The following is a 25,728-nucleotide window of genomic DNA, read 5'->3' as shown; positions in this document are numbered from 1 at the left end:
CAGGAAATGCAGAAAACAGTTACCATTCTTTTAAATGCCCATTAAAAGTTGGCATATATTAAAGTCCCCCTACCCAAAACCCCTCAAAAGAAGGATTATACCCGCATCAAGTGAGTCATTATTTTCACAATTTCCTCCATCGAAGGGCGCTGAGAAGGGTCTTTGGACCAACAGCGGGTCATTAAGCTCTCAATGGGCTTAGGAAGATTTTTGATCAGTGGTGGTCGAGTGCCTATAATTGAAAATCAGAGAGAAAAAATTAGCTACCCCAAGGGCAGTGTAAGAATTTTTAAAGTTTATTTCTAACAATATTGGGATTAGCATTTTTATCTTTTAGTTTACCATTTGCTGTTTGTTGTAATGCATGCATCTCTCTCCCTTTCTCTCTCTCAACATTATATATATATATATATATATATATATATATAGTATCTATAATTTTTTCCACAAAGGGCAAACTACAGGAAAACTTACATTGAAGTCTGTAACACGTGGTGATAACAACAGAGAGAACTAAGACTTGTTTTTCTTGGGCTAGCTGCACACCTTTAATCCCAGAACTTATGAAGCAGAGGCTGGTGAACCCATAGGTCTTGTCCAGCCAGGACTGACAGTGAGACTGCTCAAACATTCTTCCAACAAGCAGCAAATGTTAAATGCATTGAGAAAAATGAGTAGCTAACTTGAGGAAAGATGAATTTTTAGAGTACAAAATTTTCAAATGTGTTTGGAAAAAAACCCTTACATTTACACAAAGTGGCCAACTGACTTCCCCAGCTGTGGTGTCACACTGACTTCCCCAGCTGTGGTGTCACACTCACTGACTTCCCCCAGCTGTGGTGTCACACTCACTGACTTCCCCCAGCTGTGGTGTCACACTCACTGACTTCCCCCAGCTGTGGTGTCACACTCACTGACTTCCCCAGCTGTGGTGTCACACTCACTGACTTCCCCCAGCTGTGGTGTCACACTCACTGACTTCCCCCAGCTGTGGTGTCACACTCACTGACTTCCCCAGCTGTGGTGTCACACTCACTAGTTGCAGTTAACCTTACAGGCTGTGAGCTGCCAACTGTCTTATAGTTTTAAAGCCTGTGATGATATTCTTAGTAAGCCTCCTCACTCCAGGGTAGCTTCAGACACATTAGGATCTTGGTAGTTTACTCAATCAACACGTTAGCTCCTTTACTCTGTGCTTCCCTGACAACCCTTTACTGAAAGGTGAGAGAGGAAGTACACTGTCTTGGTCAAGGCTCCTATAGTTTCCACACCAACATTACAGGTTGTTAACATTACAGTTGGTAGAGGAAACTGACAAGGTAGCTAAGATTACTTTGAAGATGGTTTGGTTTGGTCAGTCTACAAATGCTCTGAAGAGTTAGTGTTTGTTCTCTGATCACTTGAGGACTAATATACAAACACATTCTCATCGGAGTGATTAGAGGCCCGTGAAATAACAGTGGCGCTCAGTTCCTTCACTGAGACTTCCTCAGAGAAACTGTGAAGTGCCTGTTAGTGAAGAAGACCTCCAAAGACTTGAGGTATGTGACCAGAGAGTAAGAACTGGGCCCATGAAGTCACTGTGATGACGTAAGAGCACTGACTTGAGTCAGAAGGACCTGGGTTTGGGCCCAGCTCCGTCACTGTCTACGGTGCTATGAACTATGTGCTTACGGCTGCGAAGGCTGAGAACATACAATACCACACGTGGAGCACTGGGTGTGCACCTTTGGGAGCGTAAGGAGCAGCCCTCAGCGCAGCTTTGCTTTCTCTGATGAGGCTGGTTTCCGAGGAGAGACACTCCTGACTACAGACAGCTGGGAAGCAGTATGGGCCGCTTTCTTCCTGTACTTTTCCCCAGTGTTTCTCTATCTCTGAGAGAGACTGTGACACTGGCCAAGCACTGCTGTGTCTCTCTCATCAGTGCAGCTGGCAGTCTCGCCCTGTGTGGAGGAGTCTAACTTCCCCCATAGGAGCCAGAGACAAAGGTGCAGAGAGTGGTAAAGGAAGGAGGTCTGGTAACAAATAACTCTATATTTCAATGTCAGACACACACGGTCTCTGAGCAAGAGGACGGGGATAGTTTCCCAAAGATGAAATACACAAAATATGTTAAAGAAAAATTTCCTTGACAAACCATTATGAACAGCCCACATGATTCTGAAAGCTGGGCCACCGATCTCATCAAAGGGCTTCCGGCGTGTAATCACTTCCCAAAGGATAATACCCCAGCTGAAGACATCACACTTTTCACTGTAATTGCTACCTACAAAAAAGGCAGGGTAAAATTGAGACCGGTTCCACAGGAATTACAGAACAAGCAGTTTTATAAAGTTTAAAAGAATGGGAATTTTGGACAAGAGACTGCCACACACACAGTTAAACAATTACTTCCTTAAATATTGTCAACAAATATTCTTTACTAAACTAAGTAAACATAAATAATATACTCAAAATCTACGTGAGAAAGCCAGTTATTGCCTACTTTTTCAACAAGATGCACTGGCGGTTCTGCTACTAATTCCTTTCATGGGTACAGTTTGAAACACCCATACATTTCTTTCTGTAATTTTTCACCTTGTTTTTTAGAAGAAGGCTTATTTTCTTTTTCTTTTTGCGTATAAATGATGTTTTTTTCCTACGTATGTCTCTGTGCCATGTGTAGCAATGTCCATGGAGGTCAGAAGAAGTTATCAGGCACCAGGGATCTGGAGTTACAGACCTTTGTGAGCCTCCAGGTGGGTGCTGGGCTTTGAACCTGGATCCTCTCTAAGAGAAGCAAGTACTCTTTACACCCCCCCACCCTCACCCCGAGCCACTGCTCCTGTCGCTCAATTTCTATTAAGATTGCTCACTTGGGGATGGAATTCAGGGACTTTTTCATACAAAGCATATGTTCTATAACTGAGCTAAATCCTCAGCTCCTGTAATTTGTTACTTTAACAGGTTTCCTGCTCTGTGGCAGAAAGCGTTCTTTGCTATCAGAATAAAGCACTGTTTTAATTTAGTGGCTTAATATATAGTTAAAATTCTTAATTTAGCTGGGCAGTGGTGGAGCACGCCTGTAATCCCAGCACTTGGGAGGCAGAGGCAGGTGAATTTCTGAGTTTGAGGCCAGCCTGGTCTACAAAGTGAGTTCCAGGACAGCCAGGGCTACACAGAGAAACCCTGTCTTGAAACAAACAAACAAACAAACAAACAAACAAACAAAATCTTAATTTAAAAACTATAAAGAAAATTTAAGTGATTAAAATTATGAGAAACAAATAAAAACAAAGCAGATTATGAATAAAATTGCATTAGTAAGACAAAGAACACACCAACATAATATATATTGTATACCACCAATACTGTATACCAAAGTACTACCACCAATAAAAAAGAAGGCTTATTTTCTTTTTCTTTTTATGTACGAATGACTTTTTTTCCTGTGTGTCTCTGTACCATGTGTAGCGTCCCTGAGTTCCATCCCAAGTGAGCACTCTTAATAGAGACCGAGCAACAGCAGCAGTGGCTCGGACGGAGGGAAAGAGCACTTGCTGCTCTTACAGAGGATCCAGGTCCAAGACAGTGCCACAGTCTATCTCAGATAGAGAAGCACTGGGGGGAACGATGGAAAGAAAGCAGCCCTAATTATTGTAATGATAGATTCCTAAGCAAGACAACACACAATATAGAACTGCATCACATAGCAATCTGATTTAGGCTGCCTGACAATACTTTTCAGAAATTTAGAAATTTATATAACCTAATAGTCTGGGTTTTATTGCCCTCAAAACAGAAATGATTGATTACTCTTTCTAACAAACAAACCCCTTTGATTTATTTAAGTACAACAATATTGCACCACTGTAATGTACAAACAGTGACATAAAATAAGTGACTGAATTATTAGAATTATTAGAAAAGGCACCTCTATTATCCAGATGAAGAGAAGACATTATTTAACTTTATGTAAAATAGCTTTAGTCTAACATTTTGTTTTCATATTTTTTTCTTTTCTTTTTTTTCTTTTTTTCTGCATAGCCCTGGCTGTCCTAGAACTTATTATGATATAGATGAGGCTGGCCTCGAACTCAAAGGAATCTGCCTGTCTCTAGCCCAACACTTTGTCATTAGACTTCAGGGAACAATATTCTTTAACTCAAGTGACAAGCTGCAGAGCATTTCCCCTTTCTCTGGGATGTCTAAACGCAAAACAATAAAAATGTTTAAAATTCACCAAAAACTGGGCTGGTTAACAGCACTGACTGCTCTTCCAGTGGTCCTGAGTTCAATTCCTGGCAACCTCAATGGTAACTCACAACCATCTGTAATGAGATCTGATGCCCTCTTCTGGTGTGTCCAAAGACAGCTACAGTGTACTTACATATATTAAGAAAAAGAAAAGAAAAGAAACAAAGAAAAGAAAAGAAAAGGAAAGAAAAAACCCACAAAGCTTGATTGCTGAATGCATTCTGATACTATGGCCTCTCACACAGGGCATTCATACAAAGCCCATTTCTTTAGCTCAGTGTCTCTTACTTAAAAAAGAATCTGACATTTTCATATTGAAACTTAAATATATAGTGGATCCTATCACAGATCCTATTACAGATGGCTGTAAGCCACCATGCAGTAAAAGAAAGCAGTTAGCTTACCCTTTACTGGTAGAATTCAGCACCTTATCTGTACCCAGTGATATGTAGTCTTTAAAGATGTGCTGATTTAAGCCTTAGCGTGCTTTTTAACTGATAGCAAATCGGAGCAAAGGCACAGCTTTCTCCTGATTTTGGGCGCACAGTTTAAGAAGTCTCCATAATCTCTGAAGCAGTGCTCCATGGGGAGATGCAGGGCTGGCTCCCTTTGTGCCTTTGTTCAGGGTCATGTGTCAGCTGTCAGCATCTTCACCTGGTTCTCTGTGGGTTTAAGGACTCTTCGCCTCACACTTACTGGTTAATTAGATCCCCCTCACGGCAGTCTAAAGTGAGCTGAGAGAAGACTCTAACACTTCTCCCATGTTCAAAGCCTTCTTGTACTTAGGCAGCTCTACTAAAGCAGCAAAACCACCATGGCCACCAATAAAAAGGGAAAGTATGGCTCTGAGTAAGTTGTTTACCTTACAAAATGTGTATTGCTGTGCATGAGTTCCTTGTTTCTGAACAGTTCTGAAAGCATCTCGACCAAAGCCATCAGGTGGAGACAGGTTCTCAATTATGCAACCTGTGAATAGTGAGGATCGGCTAGACTTGTGTGTGAATCTGCACAGAGGATGCCAATTTAAATTCTGCCATAAAATTTGGGATCTTAGGCTATACTTGCTGAGACTCTGCTGTGCTCTTCAGAGTGGCACTGTGTGCAGTGTTATGAGCACATCCTGGATTTACAAGCACTAGGGCACATTACCGACCATACCATGCTTCTGTGATTGTACCTTCAAACACTTCGGGCGCCATCCAAGCAGCACTCCCTTTATTATTGGTCATGTGTGTCTGGATGTCACAAGCTGTACCAAAATCGCAGATTTTTAGAACTGTCCCTCCTGCAACCAGCAGCAAGCTATTATAAAAAGTTCAAAATTCAGTCAGTATTTGATTTTATAAGAAAATAAAAAATAATTATGGAACTGGAAAAAAGCTAAATTAAAGAAACACTATTATTAAAATTTTATAAAACATTACTTGGTCACTGTAATAGACTAACATCTGGAGGAATATAAGCAAAAATTAAAAGGCCATAAGCTAGAGAACTTGGGGAGAACATCATATTCCTATTTTTATGTCTTCATCTCTAGTTCCTTGACAGAACCTGACCAAACATCCTTTGGCTGAGCTCTGTGGTTTCTGCAGTGTGCTACAGGGTACTGAAGTGAGAGCCTGATCACAAACATTTATCACTAAAAGAACAGCACCATTCAATGGGACAAATAATCTAACTGATGACAAAGTAAAATACATCAATACAAAAGGAAACCAATAGTACTGGTTTGTTTTTGCAGTATAGGAAATTGAATCATGGGTCTTGTGTGTGCCAGACAAATGGTCCATCACTGAGTTATAGCTACGGACCAATGCTTCTTATTTTATGTCTTTATTTTGAAGATATAAATGTTTAATCTCAAAACTGTTTCTGAATTTAGAATGTGTGTGTATGTGGGGAGGGTATGAATCTCCTATAGTTAATTCAGTCTAATAAATGCTAAGAATGTTTCAGAACTTCAGCTGTCTAGGTGCTATGACTCAAATACAAAAGTTAAATAGCAACCTTTTACTTACAAAGTTTTACTTTTGATAATAAACAGAAATGGAGATGGGTTATAAAATGTGCATAACCACACTGTAGTAACACTCAAAAGTAAATAAAATCACATCATAATTAGATATCTTATTAACTTCTTGTATGTAAGGTTCTAGTTAAACTCTAACTAGAGCTCTAGGAAATTAAATTCTCTTTTAATTCAATGTAATTACAATAAGCAGATAAGCTCCTGTTCATAATGCTACACCAACAAACACTCCTGTCATATTCCAACTCTTGCATGTATGTAATTCAACAACAAAATTCCCATCATCTCACTGTTCCTGTTCAGACTCTTATTACTCAACCTTTTTAAAGATTCTTTTGAAAGTCAGGATTCTTAGTGACTATGGAGAAATCTGGGCTGTTTACACCTGTACTCAGATTCAGAAATGCCCATATTCCCTCTCTAAGAACAAGCACCCACTGGCACAGTTCTCCACCATGTCTACCACATGCAGACCCTGTTCCTGTTAGGAATGCCGCAGGAACAGTCGTCAGACTTGCCTCTGCTCTCAGGAAACTATAAAGAAACAATTTTACGTACTGAAGGTACAAAATGGGCTAACAGAGTCTAATTATTACAATGTAAAATTGGCATTAATAAAAACATCTCCCACAGACAATATTCTAAAATAGTTAGTTAGATAAACAGCTAGATGATAAAAGTAAAAATTAATAACGTAAGCAAGAAGGGAAGAGAACAGGGAAAGTCAAGAGCGACAATCACCTTGGACCAGCAAGAGAGGGAGAGAGGCCAGGGTCACCCTGCTGGACTTACTTTGGAGGCTTGAGGTCCCTGTGAATTAGTGCTTTGGGCTGCATGCTGTGCAGGTAAGCCACTCCTTGGGAACACTGTAAACACCAGCTCATGGCATGAGCAGCAGTGTAGTAAGGCAATGGTTCAGCACCATGCAGCACTGCAAGAGAAAGGCACGACAAACTAAAAAAACTTTATTGCTCATCATATGAAACAATATAAATGCAAGCACCATCAAAACACCCAAATGAGTATTTTACAAATATTCCAGTCCCACTTTTAAACCTTTTCAAGATTAAAAAAATATATATAATATTTAAGAAATTTTAGTAGATAACTCCATATGGTCATTCAAATAAAATTAGTACATTTATCACACTTTTTAAAATTATTATTACCTTTCACACAATCACATAAATTATAAGCAATCCTGTTCATTATGAGGGTGGAACAGAGAACAGTATTGAGACAAGATGGCCAGATCAGATGCTTACCACTGCCCTGTCTATTGTAGCTAAGAAAGTAGTGGATCTCTCAAATAAAATGAGAGTACTAGACACAAATCAACAAAAAAAAGAATATATAGCAGTGCGTATAAATAAATCTGTATGTAAAATAATGATAACTTAAAAGTAAATGCTATTGATTTTATAAAGCTTTAAGGGACAACTCACACATACATGAAGTTGGTATTTTTAAGGTGAGAGCTTTGTTCCACAAGGGTAAGCCAGTACTAAAGTTTTTTTTGTGTTAACACTGGTAGTTTGAAAATTTGGCCTCCATGTGATGGAACTGTTTGGGAAGGATTGGGCGGTGTGGCCTTGCTAGAGAGAGCATGTCAGTGGAGGTGGGCCCTGAGATTTCAAGACTCAGCCATGCCAGTGTGCTCTCTGCCTCCTGCTTTTGGATAGAGAAGTAAGCTGTCAATTGCTGCAGCTAACATGCTTGCTGCTACAAAGCCCCTCTGAAACTGTAAACCTAATTCAAGCCTTTCTTATTAACTTGCCTTGGTCATGGTCACAACAGGAAAGTACCTAAGATAGTAAAAATCTAAAATGTTCTGTGGAGTTTGTTTCCACCATTTTATGTTTTGAAAAGGAAGCACCATAAAGCATAGTGATAAGAAGTATAGTCAGAGTTCTAAAATGAAGGCTTGAAACGAAAAAGACAGGCGGGGAAAAAGCCTATATACAAGTATATAAAAATCTATTTTAAAAAGAACTGTTACTTCACAAACTTTGAACATAATATATTGTTAACTCAAAAATTTATATAAATGTCATACGTCTTTCTTGCCCTAAGTCCTTAGCAGTGAAACAAACAAACAACCCCAAAAAAACAAAATGACTGAAGGCAAATTGTGACTCACAATAGGTAATTTAGCTCTTCTTAAAAGCTTTCCAATTGCTTCAATCTACTAGGTAAAAGCAGGTTTAGCTGATACTCACCATTATACAACGAGCCCCCCTCAGCATATTCCATCACAAGACATACCTAAAGAAAATATATGCCAGAATTTACTGGAGCAGCAAAATTGTTGGGCCCTCCCTGATGATAACTTAGTTCAACTGCCTTATTGTTCTGAAAATTATTCTTTTGGCTTCTACTCTGTGAATGATACTAACAGAAGGAAGAGGTAGGTATCTGTGACCAAAGAACTTGCCTTCTAGGTGCCTGCTAAGACTAGCATAATATTACTATACATTACATAGTATCACTAAATTAATATCGATTATAATATATAATATGTAGTAAAATACAAAAATGTTATATATTATTATAATTACATAAAATCATTATAATGTAATAATATATAATTATATATGAAATAGCAATATTATAATGTATATTAATATATAAAATAGATCACAAAATTTTGGGGAAAAATTTTATTATAAGACCTTTTGAGGACCAGTGCTAATATAATAAAGCCATGTTCTAGGATATCAAGTCTTATAACAAGGTGAGTTATGGGTTTACCTAGGTTAGTGATGAGGATGGACTACTCCAGGACAGCACAGGCTTTTACTCAGATGGGCTCTAGTAAAAGAAGCAGAACCCACTGACTGCTTACAGGTGAGTAGTGACAGGGCAGAAAGGAGGAAAGGGAAAGGACTGAGAAGTTCCCCTTTGCTGGCCTCTCACTGGCCACTGCCTTAGGTTAGCTAAGGCAGTCAGATGAGTGCAGCACAGGAATGTCAGGTAGTCTGTCCTGGCCAGCAATTACACAGTGCATTGATGGGGAAGGTAAAAACAAATTATGTTTTTTCTGGAAATTAAATTAATTTTGAGAATTGTTGTTTACTCAAGATGAAGGAGCATTAAAAATTGGTATGGCCAAGGCTAACAGGTACCTCAGGTGACACCTCCAACATACTGTTTTGTTAGGACTAAAAACAAACAAAATGCAAGAAATATTTTCAGAAATAAAACTACAATGGAACAGATCAAAACAGCTTCATAAATTATATAACCTGATACACTTGCCACTGTTTCCTATAGGGAGATGGAGTGGGACACTTACTGGATTCAAGCAGGCTCCATACAACTTTACAATATTAGGATGGTTCACACGTGACAACTGCCGGAGCTGTAACAAATTATAGATCCTTAAAAAGTGCTAGTTTTTGAGGCATTTATGTTACCATGCTGTTCAAATCTTATTGTCATATAGAACACTTGTTTAAATCAGTCAGTAACTTCTGTTACCAGGTAGCAAGCACTATGGCCACAGGCACTGGCACTCCCCAGTGCCTGTCAGGGATCCCTTTCCTACAGTTCAAGTGGGGACAACCAAATAGATGAAGACAGAGATCATTAAACCATCACAAAGCGCTGCCAGGAGGAAAAGAGGAAACTAGCTGCCAAGCGTCAAGGCACCATCTCAGCTGGTGCTGCCTGAGTCCCCCACACCAGAAGCTGTGGTACTTTCCCACAGGTATCAATTTACCTATTCTGTATGTATTCCTGATGTGTTCAGACTCTGAAAGATAGGTTCTATTACTTTCATTATAAATGTGAGACCTTGAAGTTAAGTTTTAGAGAGGATAAAGCAGCTGTTAAAGATTCTACAGGAACTTCTGTTTATCTGACGAGAGTAGCTGCCTCTAACTCCTCAGCATTTTCTGTCTTGCAGCTACTGCAGAGAGCTTGGTGTGGTTGTGGAGGGGTTCGGGGGGCGGGGGGAATCATACAGTTGTAGAATATTTGACTAGTATGCCTTAGGCTCTAGCTTCAGTCCACTGTTTATCCCAAGTCAATCCCTAGTACAAAAAAGTAGAGAGGAGCTTTCCGGGGCAGAAGAGACAGACTGATACCCCAACTCCCTGAGCTGGTAATTACACTGAGGAGGCCCCAGCTCCTCGGTCAATCTTCTGCACTGTGTCTTCCCATAAAACTTCATGTTGCTTTTTGCTCTGCCTTGTACTGTCTTTCCCCTGCTTTCTCCTTCCTTTCTCCACAGTCACATGCTACTGGCTCATGTAAAGTTCACTAGGGCCTCTTAACCTTTTTTATCATATGCCACTTGACAGTTTTCTTTACAGTTGATATTCATGATTTTTTTTTGTCCTTAATAGAAAATTAACTGACTCTTTTTTAAAAAATGTTATTTCATGTAACTTTTTACTCTTATATATTATATATAAACATTCCATCTTGGTAAAACTCAGCATTAACTTCTCATATCACAGTATTCAAGCATGTATTTCTGTTTTCGCTGAGTCTCATAAATAGGTGAGGTTTTTGTTGTTTGTAAGGCATAAACTCAGAAAGACGAAGAGACTTCTGCAATGAGATAACAGTATACCATATAGAAGTTGCAAAGCTAGTAATTAGTAATAACTAATCCAGCAGACCTAGAACCAAGCAGTAAAACAAGAGAAGGAATATGATTAGCTTCATAAAACTCATTATGTAGAAGAAACTCAAGAGTAATAAAGCTGATGTTATAAAGGGTTTACTAACAGATTTTCCTTGGAGACAGTAATCATCAGGAAAATGTAAACTAAGGCATTCCTGCCTCTGAAGTACCCCAGAGCTAAGTAGTATGCTAACTAGACAGTAAGTGATAAGCTAAGTTACTTTGCTGTCATGTAAATGTTTGCTCACCAGGACTCACTGGCCATTAGGCCCATCCCCACAGAAAAGTCTCTACCTGGTCAGAGGCCACTCAAGGGGCAGTGCAAGGTCACAACTAATGTTATATTAGGTCCTGGGCTGCCATAAAGCCCCCAGTTCTCTTCTTGAGAAAAACATAATTCTGCCAGATGGGCAAGAAGACCCTAGATAACAACCATTTGAAAAGAAAAACACTGTTATAATAATTCTGGTGCTATGAAAAACTCTCGTCTGTGTAAGTGGCCAGACTTGCGATCTCCTGTCTCTGGTATATTTTTCAAAGTGTAACCTGGGGCCAGGACCAAGAAGAGATTTAAGGCTGACAGAATATGTGTTTTATCATCTTAAGCTCAGAGTATCTCTGGTGAAGAAGTGCTGGAAGGAAGTGGCACCTCGGCTTACCTCCACAATGAACGCCTTCCTCTCAGACTCACTCTCTATCTGTTTAATGGCAACGTCTTTCGCTCTCCACTTAGCTTTGCAAACGACTCCAAAAGCTCCTCTTCCGACAACCTGAGTTAACAAACAATCAGAAACCCAAAAATATCAGAAGCAGACCAAGTTCAATATGACATAGGCAGTTTTTAAGTCTCATCAAAGGTTTAGAAATCACCATTATCTGAATTTGCTAAGAATGAGTTTTTCATTAAACTGAGGATAAAATGCAGTTTGAATCTCTGAAATGAACCTCTTAATTCTAAAGCAAAACCACAAAATATACACGAAAACATAAGGCAATTTTTAATTACAGTTGAAACTTAAAGGCAAGATGATTGAGAAGCGGTTCAAAAAAATGAAAAAGAAATATAATATTTTAAGAAATTTTAAAATCAGTTTTCAAATAACCAATTAGGGATAGAAAATGGAGGTAAAAGGACTAAAGATATATATGCTAAAAGGCCCACTATGAAGGACACCAAAATGTGTTACTATCTGTACAATGACCCCTGATACCTCATATGACCATTTATAAAATGCCTAGGAGAAAATCTAGGGACAGCAAGCAGGTCAGTGGTTGCCTTGGGATAAGGATAAAAATTGAATTAATGTAAATGGAATCCTGCCAAGGTTTGAAAGTTGACTGTGATGGTTGACAACTGGGTAAATTCACAAAAATAATAAGTCATACTTCACATGAGTAAGTTTTATGGTAGGTAATTAGCTTATTACTTTTGAAAAGTTATAAAAATACGGACCAACCACATGCCACATTATTGCTAAAACTAATGGCTATCACATGGGTACACTGGTCTGTCAAGTTCCTCTATTTTTAAATTTGGAAAAATCCAAGTATTTTTAAAAGCAATAAAAAACAAAAATGAAAATTAGCTTGGTATTTGTCAGATCAAAACCACGACACTGTTACTGTGAAGGGCACTAGGTAAGCACCTTTGTCTCCAATCTCCCACATTCTAAGTGCTACGGCAAGGCCGGCAAGGCCCTTTTCTTAAGCAAAAGTCCACCGCCCACTCATTACATTTTTATATACTAGTGGACATTGAGAGTGCTCTGCCCAATCCCTCATAGCACAGTCTAAGGAGGAGATGCTAATGTTCTCCTCATGTTCCACATAGAGCACATGGTTTTAAACAAGCAAGCTCAGTCTCTCAGCTCTACAGGTAACAAACAGTACAGTACAGTTATGGGAGGCAGCCCAGCACTAGAATGCCAGTGGTTCTAACATGGACGGCACACTTCATATACCAGGAATCAGTCATGTGCTCCCTTGGTGTGAGTCCACTGAAGACAAACTTATATAAAACTCAACAACAAAGTTGGGCATAGCTAGAATGTTCAAATAGTTGTTCTTCAAAATCTACACTGGATCAGTTCACAAAGGGAAAAGGAGAATACACTAGGGCAGGAGCTGTAACCTGGGTACGGGAACTAGCTAGCCATGGCTCCAATTCTACTTCTTAAGTTGTATAAAGCAGTATGACTACTTCTCATATTCAATGGTCACCATAAGATAGGCACAGTTTGGTGTGTTTTTCACAGATTTGCACAAGTAATCCTTTTCCATTTTAAAGGTAAGCAGTCATAAAGGTTGCGATTTACTCACATTACAAGTCAGAAAGTATTTGGAGGCAGGATCCAAAGCCACAGCTTAGACTTATCAACACATGCTATGCTCTATACTCAGCTAAAGGTAACAAAGTATATGCAAAGACCCAAGTAAGCTGGCTCTTTTAGAGACTTTTCCCATTTCCTGGTCTTGGCCATTCAGAGACCATCTTCTTCTTCAAGCCTCAACAAGAAACCAACACTGGTGATTCACACTCAGCATCCAGTTACCTTAAGAAGACTGAGGAACTGGCTTTAGTTTGAATGTGTCTGTCTTTATATCATGCTTCCTGCTGGCGCCCTGCTCACTGTTAGGCAGACTGACACCTGAGCCTTTTTCCTGACAGTAAAGCAGACATGCTTACATTTCCCTTAGTGAGTGTCTATAGAGCTCCTAAGCAATATTCCTTCATATTTATGGAGATAAGTGGATCTATAGGGGTTACAGAATCAGGCCCTTCCATAAACATTATAAAACAATGCTCAGAGTTGGGTTTGAATAATAAGGAGACAGAGCACTCATTTTTCTCACAGGAAATTTGCAGCAAACAGGTCCTACAAGGTTTCAATGTCATGGTCATAATAAACCTAGATGATACACGCATCTAGATCAGTCTACCTATAGACATTATCATTAACTATGAATCAATGATTATAAAGCAGATCAATACACTTCAATCACGTGCCCACAGATTAATCAGGATGACTAGGACTTAGCATTCTAAAGAATGTCTGATCGCAGTGTTATTTCTATTTGTGGATTCTGTACTTGTCATAACTGTGTTGAGTAAGCATGACCGTCTGTGATCCACAGGTGCCACCTAGTGATGAAATGACGACTCACTCTGAGCTTTCATCTTAAAACCAGGGGAACTAAATGTGAGCAAGTAAATACATGATAAACTCTCTTTTGCTGTAAGAAATCAATTTCACAAAAGAATCTCAAATAAAAATGGCCACATTCCCATCTGAGAACCCACGGCCTCAAGAATTCTCCATTCTCATTCGAGTCATGAATTACTTCATAAACACAGTGAAGTTGACAGATCCTAAGTGAGCACACAGGGAGGCAGGCTGTCAGAGCTGCTGAAATGGCTGAGACAACTGTCATAGTTTACAGGAGTCAGTTTAAGGGCATGGAGCCAGTGCTTAAAGAACCCTATTTCTTCAGATCATAAAGATCTTTTTTTCCATATGGCATTATTAGGAGTAAAATATTAGCTACTAGAAGTAAAAAGCAAAAAAAAAAAAAAAAAGTAAGAACTGACATTTTTTGTGAGATGAAAATGAGGCAGGGAAGGAATCCAAAGCTATACAACACGACTACTTAGATTTCTTTTTTCTAACATTCTTTTTAACACTTAAGAATGCCAAAGGCAAGCACTCACAATATGTTAAAGACCCCAGTAGCCTCTCCTTCCTCAACAGGCTTGGAGAGTCAATGGTAGAAAGGAGCTCCAACTCTCCCCACCCGCACTCGTTCCTTAGGTTAGCGGGGCAGGCAGCCTCACAGAATGTGCTCTATAAACACGGGCAGCTCCAGAGGCTGAGAACACAGAGGAGGCTTTACCCCAGGCTACTTTGGACCCAGCTGAACATAATGATGATTCAGAAAAAAATCTTGCAAAAGGAGCAAGATAAGTGAAATTAAAGTCTGACCACAGGGAGAAGGCTACCGTGGGGAGGGTTGAGACCTGAAATGGAGTCATAGCTGCTTAAACCCAGTACTTAATGCAAAGTGCAGCTGACTCTCTGAGGATCGATGACAGCCAAGGGGACGCCAAGCCAGGACGCATGAAGACAGGTTGGAACCTTGGAGTACCTAGCGTCTCAGCTGCTGTCTTGGTGGAACTGAATGTTCTTTAGCTGAATTGACAGTATCAAACCGGAGGAAGCCTAGGAAGTAGAAAACAAGCTACGACTCACAACCATCTATTTTTCAAAGCATCACATTCAACAGGTTAGCTGCTGGAGAAGGGACTTATAAAAGGCTTCCACCCTTTCAGAAACAGGAGTGACTGGGATGAGAGAAGCTTGCACACAAAGGGGCGGAGTCTCCAAACACAGCTGCCCTCAATCTTTTCCATCCTTGTGTCTTTACCATTGCTCTACTGAGCAATTCATAGTTTCTTTCCTTGAGTCAAGTTGGCCAAGAACTGCTTTTATCAGTAGTATAGTGGACTTTCTGGAACGTCAAAACCAGGGCTCAAAGAAACTTTAGCAATTTCCATTTCCTTCCTCTTAGAACTCAACATCATGAGATAAAGGCCCACATGCCTTTGATACAGAAAGGGCACATGGAGGATGGTTGGCCATTGGCTGAGAGTATAACTGATGACCAAGCAGACAGAGACACTACTCTGGCAGGCATGAAGAAGCAACATTGGATACCTCTGTTCTACAGGACAGTAATATGTCTCAAGGCCCTAGTTGGTTTCTACCCAGGGGCAAGGGACTGAAGTGCATACTTTACATATCAAAGCAGATCTGGCCTCCAGGTTCTCCCAGCTTCCCCCAGTCCCTACTTAGCATACTCTGCCCTCAACCCTGAAGGGCAGGACTGCCCTCCTCCTTGAGGCTCTTCCTGCTACCCTCCTTCTCTCTTCCCAGGGTGATTTCCCTGGTCTAGGCAGTGAACTTGTCAGAGAGCAGCTTCCCAATAAACCTGCCTATATATAATCTAATCTGGCTTGAGTTGGCTCATTTCACCAGTGGAGAAATACTCTATCACTACATGAAAACAAGTGTGACATTTTGACACAACAATTGGACTTCTGGGATGAATTCAAAGAAACAATCAGACAGGTATGAAAAGAAATGTTTCTCTATAGTAATCAAGAATTAGAAACCAGTGTTAATCATTAGAAGACAAATTAATAATTCCATCTTGGTCTTCTTCACCAACTAATAAATGTTAAACACCAACTTGAGGCTTACATGGCTAGCGCTTTTACCCAACAGGCCATCTCTCTGGCCAGCCCAAGTCCAATCCTGGAACCCATGCAGTGGCATGTACGTACTGTAACCCAGCACTACCCTTTCAGTGAAGTGGGAAGCAGAAAGAAGATAACTGCCTACAAGTGTGCAATAGAGCAACAGAGGAAGAAATAGAGACAGTCTCAAATAAAATGAAAAGCAAAAACTGATTCCTGAAAGTTGTTTCCTAATCTCTACATGCGTTTGTGGTAAAAATGTGTATACTTGTAAATAAAATTTAAATAAAAATTTAAACACTAACTCTATTTCCCTTACTTTAAGCGGATCACATTTCCCTTGATCGTATTAAGATTTGCAAATTATGTTATTTTTCTAATTAATCCAATCCCCACATTCTGGAGAAACTGTATTTGGAGAAAGCCTATTCCAACCTGAACCATAATCATATGCTAGTAAAGAACTGTAAGTCAACCTCAGGTGTTACTGTATCTTTCACTGTATTAACACACTGTATCTTCACATGTTCTCTGGTGGACCACACATCCCACAGTATATGCACAACAGAATGAGTTTTATTTCATTCCTATGAGATGACCAAATCATGTAGACTACTGCCATTACAGTACTCATTGGTTAAGAAAGTCTATTTCCAGGGATGGAGAGTGGTTCAGCAGTTAACAGTACTGGCTGCTTTTTCAAAGAACTTAGCTTTGTTCCCTGTACCTCCACAGAGGCTCACAACCATCTGATAACTCCAGTCTCAGGAACTGATGTCCTCATCTCACCTCTGTGGGCAACAGACACCTATGTGGTGCAGAGACATACATGCAGGCAAAACACTCATACTCATAAAATGGTATAAAAGTAACAACAAAAAGTACGTCTTGTCTCTCAGGCACATAATGTAGAACACTTTCCTGATGGAAGTAAGCATTTATGAACTGGCAGAGACAATTACAAAATAATAAAGTCATACTTTATTTGCCACCTCATTTCTAGTTCAAGTTGGTAATGTGTTAGCTCCACAAGCAAGAGGACTCAAGTTCAAACCCAGAAGCTAAATATCGAACATTTGGTGTAGTGGAGCACATTTATAATTCCAGCACTGGGGAGGCAGAGATGGGCAGATCCCTGGGGTTCACTCATCAGCTAGGCTAGCCCACTTGGGGTGTTTCAAGTCAGCAAGAGGGCTGATGGCACTCGAGGAAGAACACAGTAGGTTATCTGACTTCTGGATTCCACAAACGTATGGACAGGTGCACTTACACAGATGGTAACATGCACACCGGCAGTCTAATTCCTTAAGTATTAAATATTATTCCTTTCCTTCATGCAAATAAGAATTTAAAAAAAACAGCAACTAACATATGGAAACATCTGTATTGAGAGTTTTCTTAATTTACTATTAAATGATTCATGTTAATTGTCTCCAATTCATTTATTTAGTTCAGTGACTCTGGCTGTCGACTTGGTGTAGCTGTTCTATGCACTGTTTGAATGAACCAACTATACTGCCATCATAGACATCTGGAGCATGACAGAAAAGCGTAGACCCTAAAGTCCTTAGTTAGGATGTGGTGTCTCCAACTATTCAGAGCTTCAATATCTATTAATAAACTGTCAGAGTAGAACTGCTGACACGACAGACTTGATAACACACAAGAGAAGTTCTGGGTTTTTGCTTTAGTACAGTCTTTTAAGTCTTCCACAAAATGTCTTTCACCACTGACAGCTAACTCTCTAGAACTGTAAGACACAATAAATTCCTCCTTCAGTTGTTTTTGGTTATATTTTATCAGTTGTAAAAACATCTAATACCACACCTGACCCACTTAACTAGCCTTTCCTTTAAATGATATGTCAGATTATGTGTTAACTTACATGTATATGACGCACAAATATTCTGTAGCCATATCTTTTCTGTAACCATTCCAGATGTTTATTGAGATTAGTGGCCCTCTAGGTCGCATAGAAGAACTTACTGCTTATTTTTGTATATCCCAACTAACAAATCCACAGATTCATTAATAAGATAATAAATAAGATTCATTTATTCAGGCTCTATAATTTCAGGCCCTCTTCTAGTATCATCTAACTAACAGTTTATAGTCACTGTTAAACGTCTTTCTACCAAGTCCCATCCTAGTGTATTTTAGTTTTAAAAACACAATCTTTTCCATGCCTCTTCAATAAAACATAAGTGAATGTGTAGAGAGTAGCTGTACATGCCAATATGCTTAGCTGTGGTGGATTCTGGGACTCTTTTACAATTCACAATTTACTATGAAGACTATGCACTTAAGTGGCAGTCCACCAATGACCGACTTACTGGCTCTTTATAGTATCTTTTACTCCTGCTAAACATAAAATATTTGTTAAATATAGTGGAATAGAAGGAATCAAGACTGGGAAGAGTCAGATCTCATTTCCAGTGTAAATTTCAGCTTAGCCAAATTATGTAAAATAACCCTACATATTAGAAAATCAGACATGAATCCAATTCTCATAATTATGCTGTGATAATCTTATTTGCAGTTCAACAAATTCTTAGAGAACTTTTAGGTGCTATGCACTTTGGTTAGAAATGTAAATAAAATACTTTACATCTGTCTGAGATGGGTACACAATTCAGAGCTAGGTGCCAGGAAGGACAGTAGAAATACAATGTTTCAAGTTGTCCTTGGGGAAAGCCTTAGGAAGGGACATCCGTGAAGGGACTTGCAAGGTGAGAGAAGGAACCAGTCACGTGATATGTTAGAGGAAGAGCACAAAGGCAGACGAACAAGTGCAAAGACAATTATTCACTGGAGATATTTTGAGCCAATGAGAATGAATTTCTTCAGTATGTAGAATACTGAATTTCTTCAGTATGTAGCTTCAAGCCTGTCTCCACTTCCTGGAGCTGATGAGGCCGATATGGCTTATGTGCTTGGTTTATACCAGATCCACATGTTTAACACTGACTCGGAGAAAGTCACTAATCTTAGGATTCTTCCATCGAGCCTCAGCTGTACTGTACAGAGACGAAAATGTTAGTGTGAAGGACCAACTTCTATGAAGGGAAGCAGTATTTTGAGTCTTCATTCCTTCAATTAGGTCCCACTATGGACTACTACAGTAACACTGCAAATCTACTAAAAGGGACAAAGGGCTCAATGAGTGTGATCAAATCCCAGCTCTACCACTGACGAAGACAAGAGGCTTTTGGCAAACCAAACTCCATGACCAGTTGTCAGTATTGTAAAATGGGGATATCATTTGTCTGTCTACCCAGCTACACTTCCCAGGAGATTATGACTACTGTCTAAGAGTGTCTAAACTTACTGTGGAGAACAAAATGGTACATGTTGGAAACAAGGTATTTTATTTTTACAACTGGAATAGATTTTAATAATTTTGTCTATCAATTCAAGACAGAAATCACAGGTCTCCAAAACGAATGACCTGCCTACATATATTCTGGCATAACCAATACAGTGTCTGATTTTCTAAATCCGAGTACATTTTCCACCAAACCATCTCATCCTCAAGGCATCTAGCCTATGTTCTGACTCTTTTCACTCAAGTACAGGAAAATTAAAAACTGAATGACTTCAAAAAATTAAGTACCCATGTAGATTTTTTAGGCAGAAAACTGATAGAATTTGACATGAAAGTGAAGCGCCACAGGACTCTAATATTGCAATGACGAAAACCATCTGCTGTCTTAGAAGTGTGTATCTACTAAATGATTTTACATTTGTCCGTAGCTAGATGTCCCCCGCCCCCAGCTTCTAATTATCTTTGCATAATGCTGATTCCATTATATTATTGTGTGAGAAATAAGTAATGTGGTTCTCTTACTGTTTTACTTTCTGTGGTGCTAGGATTGAAGACAGAGCCTCAAGCACAGAGGGCAAGAACTCCAATACCGAGTTACACACCAAGCCATTATTTTCTTAATTTACGAGGTGATATACTTGTCCATATAAAACACTGAAGGCATGTAAGATAGTTTTCATGTTGGGTCATCTTTCTGTTTTCCCATTTGTGATTTCAACTAGAGCTGGAATGTAAGCTGAAATAGCTCGAGTGCCCATGATGCACCACTGTCTGTATAATCTGTTTAATGTGCTCACATGAAGACTATAATGGACATTATGTAATGGTTTTGACATCAGAAAGGCCTGAAGTAAATTGAGACTATAAAAATAAACTAGGTTGTAAGATGAAACAAATTTCAAAAATGCAGCAGCTTTGGATTGAGTGCATCAAGTTGATTACTGTCTCCCTTAACAACCTGAGGACCCAAAGAGGTACGAATGTCAACACTTTAAAAAGCAGTGTGTAAAAATCTAAGGTTGCAAAAATCAAACAAAGTAAGTTCGTGGAAACATGTGGTAAACCATGAAGTACAAGTTATTATTATATAACGATTTGTAGTCTACAAGGACAGCAATTCACAAGAGTACACGTAAATGCTTATTTAAAAACTGTGATTCTTGTATACTGACTCACTGGAGTTTTAGTCTTAAAAAAGAATGTTATCCATGAAAGCTGGATCAACTATCTGCTTCTGAAAAAAGGAATTTGTCTTAGCTTCAATGAGCATGGGGGGTATATAAAATATTTTCCTCTTCAAAACCAGGCCTTCTTTTAGCATGTGACCTTAAAGCAGGTCACCCTTCCCGTCTGGAACTTTGTTTGCTTCCTAACAAGATGTCAGGCACTAAGTTGGGTTTTCTACACACACTGCTTAACTGGATTTGTCACACTGATAAAGTAGCAATTACTCCTGTCTTACAGTTAAATGAGGAAACCAAGTCACACACTGCTCTATCTCATGCTGAACCTTCCTCTGCCTCAAGCCTTCCTCTTCCTGGCACACTTCTTAGAAAACAATCTTGTTCTCAATGAACACACCGATCTGATTAGTTTTTGTGATTCAAAGATGACTTAGCAGTCCTTGAAGGTAAAGATGTATTTACTGACTCTTAATTGACTTGCAACTTTTTAACACCTTACTATATAATACTTTAAAAATGAAGAAAAGACAACTCAGTCTAGATATCAAAAAACAAACAAACAAACAAAAAAAACCCAAAAAACAGCAAGTTCTGGTACAGGAAATGCAAAGTGCTCTTAAAAAAGGGTTAAACTCATAGTGAGTTCATGAAAGCATTTCTAACCAAAGCTTTAATGAGTTCTAAACTGCATTTTGAATATATGTACACAGTTGTTTTTTCCTTTGTATTAAGACTCTTAGAAGTCACTGACCCCACTGTTAATCTGAAAATAGGTGATGAACTGGAGACACTCTTCCAACAGAAGATTTAATTTATTCGGTTTTTCTAACAGCGATTTCTGGTGTAGTGTTATATTCTGATGTTACCATAATCACTACTTGCCTCTTCAGAATACACTACTTGAAACATGTTTTCATAACAGACTTATGTTAGTAAAGAGTGAAATCCATCTACATTAGCCAATAGAAGGCAGAACTACCTACAGTATCAGAGAAAGAAGAATCAGGGACCAGGGAAAGCACCGGGAGACATTCGACATTCTCTTTACCAGCCTGTCCCGAGCATCCTTTCCTGTCACACACCACTTTCGATGTCACACACACACACACACACACACACACACACACACAAAATCTTGGACTCTAGCACCACTACCAGCGAGCTAAATTCCCATGGCCACCAAACTCTGCTTAATCTGTTTACGGATAAATGAACCGCTGACCACTTATGAATCAGGTAGAGAATCACAGATTCAAACTCCACCATGAAGCCCATCGGGAAGCCGCCTCCAGCCCGGGATCCGAGGCGGCGCGGGGCAGCAGGGCTCGGCCTCGCTCACCTCTTCCACCTCGATCTCCTTGTAGTCGATCTCTTCGAAGTTAAGGACCTGCGATGGCGCTTCGATCATCTCACTGGCAGAAGACGAGGAGGAGGACGAGGCTGCGGATGCTGTCGACATGATACCCCGCGGCGTCCGGGGGGCCGCGCCCGCCCTCCGGCCCGCGCACCGCCCTTCAGCCCGGAGCCCCGCAGCCCCGCCGCCCGGCGCTCCGTGGCGCGGGACCGACCCGGGCCACCGCCGAGTCCCGGCTTCGGCTCCTCAGCGCTTTCCGTCGCCGGGCCCCGCCCACTACACTTCCAGTTCCGGTTTGAACTCGGAACTGGGAGGGAGGAGGCGCACTTGAGGGACCGAAGGGGGTAATTCTGTGACTTGGGAAGAGAGAGGGAAGCCAGGTTAGGAGTGGAGTGGAAGAGGGCGAGTGGAGCCGTGGGCCTGAGGGACAGGCTTCGCGAGACTTTTGTGAAAGAGCCTCAGCTGAGGGACGATACCGCGATACCTGGCGCCGTGACGTCATGAGAGTGCGCGATCGGAACTGGCGCGGAACAAGACCGAGGCTGTTCGGTTGGTCCCGCAAGATCCAGCGGGAAAGATAAAATCTGTAGCTTTTTGCCTCTTTCTCTTGAGCCGCGTCTTGCCTTTCCCTCCTCTGTTCTGGGCGATCTGCGAACAGTCAGGGCAGAGTTTGGGTTGTGCTCTTTGGGCGCATCTTCGTGTTCAGTCTCACCCGTGAGGTGTTGACGTTGTAAGCTTGGCAACACGTTTTCGCTCCTTGAGTCTGTTACTCGAAGCGAATTCTTGAGCTTGTGAGGGATTCGAAACTAGTGAGTGCTCACCGATATAAGTTAACACATTGTGGTGGAACACCAATAGTGTTTACACAATTAATCAGGCAATTCAGATCGCCTCGCTGATCAAGTTCCCGAGGTTGTCCACATCAGCCCCAAGAGTTTGTTTTGAGAATCCTTGGACACACCAAGGAAACACATTTTAAGAGGAGCCAGTATGGAGCAAAGCTGGAAGAAGAGTCACACTTCATTGTCCTTACAATGTTTATGAACAGCATTTTGGTGACCTTTGGAGGCATTCATTGCTTTTGAAGGATTGCTGAGGAGTTTAAGTGAGGTCATAGGGTGGTGGTTCCTGAAAACTACCCAACAAGATTACGATTGGTTTGGCAAAACTTCACATTCCAAGGTTACTTGAGTTAAGACATCTTAATTGGAAACAAAGTTAATAGTTTAATATCTGGGAAAAGAGGAAGGGCATAGAGGCTTGAACCAAAAGCAAAGATTGACTGCTAATTCAACCTAAGATATCTGTATATGAAGGAATGTCGTCTTTGTGTTGGCTATATTCATAGCAAGTGTTCGTTGTACTGGGATTATGTATTTTAACCTAATAAGGAGTTTCAACTTCTGAACAAGGAGCTCCTTTCCCCTTTTTGTGTTCCCATAATTTTTCCTTTCCTGCCTGTAATGCTAGTGCTGTATGTTTATAAAGTACTCAGCAATACACGGCAATTCGAGTTTGAGTGTGGAAAGTTAGGTCAGAGAACCTAAGATCGAGAGTATTATCCATATTGTATGACCAACACATTTTAAATTTAAGCTGGATGTTGAGTTTTAGTTGATTTGACTCAAAACCAATGGAACCATTGGAGTTACATTTAGTGACCAAGGATGTGCTCTTGAGAATGTCAAGTCCTAAAATTACTAACAGAGACTTAAAGTAGAGGAAAGTGTAGGGAATCCCAATTTTACTACATGGGAGCTTTTTAATAGAAGAACAACCTAAGATAATATATTAAAAAGAAGTTACTTAAACAAGCTTGGAGTTTCAAGTAGATCGTTGTATTTGACAGGAAGCCACTGTGAGTTACCAGTCTCATAAGTCATAGTAACAACGACAATTTGTCAAATGGAGGATAAAGGGTAGTTTCTTCCTGCTGCACACATTTTCTAGGCAATTTTATCCAGGGTCTTGGCCTTCAGTATCACTGTTATGACAATTTCTGATGTATTCTGAATACTAAATTTTACTGAGTTTTGGACCTGTTAGGCACCTGTATCTACCAAAAGATGTAATATAAATGCCTAAGCTTGATTATCAGAGTGGTAATTTACCATGAGGCTGATGAATGCTTGGGATGAAGCTTTCTGGGTTGGCTGAGTGGATATAGGTTGGGATTCCGGATTAACATATTTGAATCTGCTATTTCACAGGTGATAAAGTTTCTGGTGAAATTCTGATCTGGTTTATGATTTTGAGACAAAGAAAGATAGGTCTTTGGAACTGAGAATCTCGGAATTAAGGCATATTGATAGGTCGTTATTCATTTATTCTGTTTCTTTTATCTAGTTATAAATACTGCTGAGATGAACATCATGTACTTAAATCTAAAGTTAGGATATTGTTGGGCAAAAGCTATTCTGGTTTTCTAATAATTTTACTTTTTCTGGGACATTTTTAGTTTGCCTATGTTTTGAAAAAAAATGTTATGTCTTTTAAAAGCACAGGTTTTAGAGTTCTGTTATAATTTCCTATTTCAGTTCTGCCACAATCTCTTGAATAAATTAAACTCTCAACTTTAATGTCTCCCTAATACTAACCTCAATAGATTATGAGAAAATTTAGATGAATGACTGATATATAAAATTAATTAACCCTAGTTTACTGTTTTCCTTCCTGGGTGTGAGACTAGAGGAGACAGTGATCCACGGTGGGGTTGGGGAGCTGTAGGGAGCAGGTCAGGAACATGAGTGGGCCAAGGCGGGTCCAGACTCCACAAATATCATCCTGCGATTGGTGGGAATGGGGTTGTTTCCCATCTGCCCCAGGCCTCCGTACCTCTGTGCACATAGCCCTGTGCCCCCACCTTTCCCCCCACCAGAGAAGATCATGGAACTCTGTAGCTAGGTTAAATTTCCTCTTTTCTTATAAGGTCATGTCCAGCAGCACCTGGAATAATTCCTTATGCAAATGAGGTACTTCCTGCACCCTGGCCCTGGCCAAGTATGTACACTCACCCCAAAGGTTTAAATAGCCTTTGTTCCTCCCATTAAAAGACCTTTCTCCCTAAAGCCAGTCTCCAGAGAGTCTATTCTCTTCATGCTGGTTGTGACCACAGGGGCCAGGTCCTTATGAGTAAGGCAATGGTGGGTATCGAAGTGTTGTCACAATAACTTACCTGCTGACTGGCTTACACTTGAAAGGCTTAGGTTGATAAGTGGTTGAAGAAGAATGTGTATGAATGAACTCGAATGAACAGTTTGGGGTACTTGCATACGAGGATGTCCCTTGTGGTGTAGTTTAAACCCAGAGGAGGAGGACAAGGGTTAGACGCTAGCTTAGCTCAGACCATCACATTCTGTTGAAGACAATGTTATTAAGATAGGATGGAATACATGTAATACATTTCTTTAACACTTTGTTATCTTGATTTGGAATGTATGTTTAGACATTTAGTGTATTGGGCTCTGCTTGTACTTTGGGCCCCTCAAATGTTAGGTCTGGTTTTTGTTTAGTGTGAGTTTGTGTATGTGTGTGTGTGTGGGGGGAGGGATCGAGGAGGGAAGGAGAGAGAGAGGGGGGGGAGATTTCTGTTCCTATGTGCTGGCAGGTTTAAGTCATTCATAACTTGGATTTCCTGTTTTGTGAATTCCCAGGAATGTCTGTCTTATTCCTCGGAGCTCTGCCCAATCACTGCTTCAGTATTCAGTGTAATG

At 40.1% G+C, this 25,728-nt stretch overlaps 1 protein-coding gene across 2 annotated transcripts in view; it reads right to left on the bottom strand.

Annotated features, from left to right (window-relative positions):
• Positions 1–22,279, bottom strand: part of Map3k7 (mitogen-activated protein kinase kinase kinase 7) — a 51,495-nt gene extending 29,216 nt beyond the window's left edge. Inside the window, exons 1-8 of one of the 2 annotated variants that reach the window (XM_052176175.1) lie at positions 22,001–22,279; positions 11,558–11,668; positions 9,561–9,626; positions 8,485–8,530; positions 7,058–7,196; positions 5,414–5,538; positions 2,138–2,266; positions 102–232 (exon numbers count right to left, since the gene is read on the bottom strand). In XM_052176175.1, the coding sequence (XP_052032135.1) occupies positions 102–232; positions 2,138–2,266; positions 5,414–5,538; positions 7,058–7,196; positions 8,485–8,530; positions 9,561–9,626; positions 11,558–11,668; positions 22,001–22,120 (867 nt within the window). In that variant the 5' untranslated portion in view covers positions 22,121–22,279. The remainder of the gene's footprint in view (positions 1–101; positions 233–2,137; positions 2,267–5,413; positions 5,539–7,057; positions 7,197–8,484; positions 8,531–9,560; positions 9,627–11,557; positions 11,669–22,000) is intronic. The other variant, XM_052176176.1, reaches the window with a different exon arrangement.
• Positions 22,280–25,728: the final 3,449 nt, after the last annotated feature.

Source organism: Apodemus sylvaticus, chromosome 3, assembly GCF_947179515.1.
Source record: "Apodemus sylvaticus chromosome 3, mApoSyl1.1, whole genome shotgun sequence".
NCBI lineage: Eukaryota > Metazoa > Chordata > Mammalia > Rodentia > Muridae > Apodemus > Apodemus sylvaticus.
This window is presented reverse-complemented; position numbering and strand designations above follow the sequence as displayed.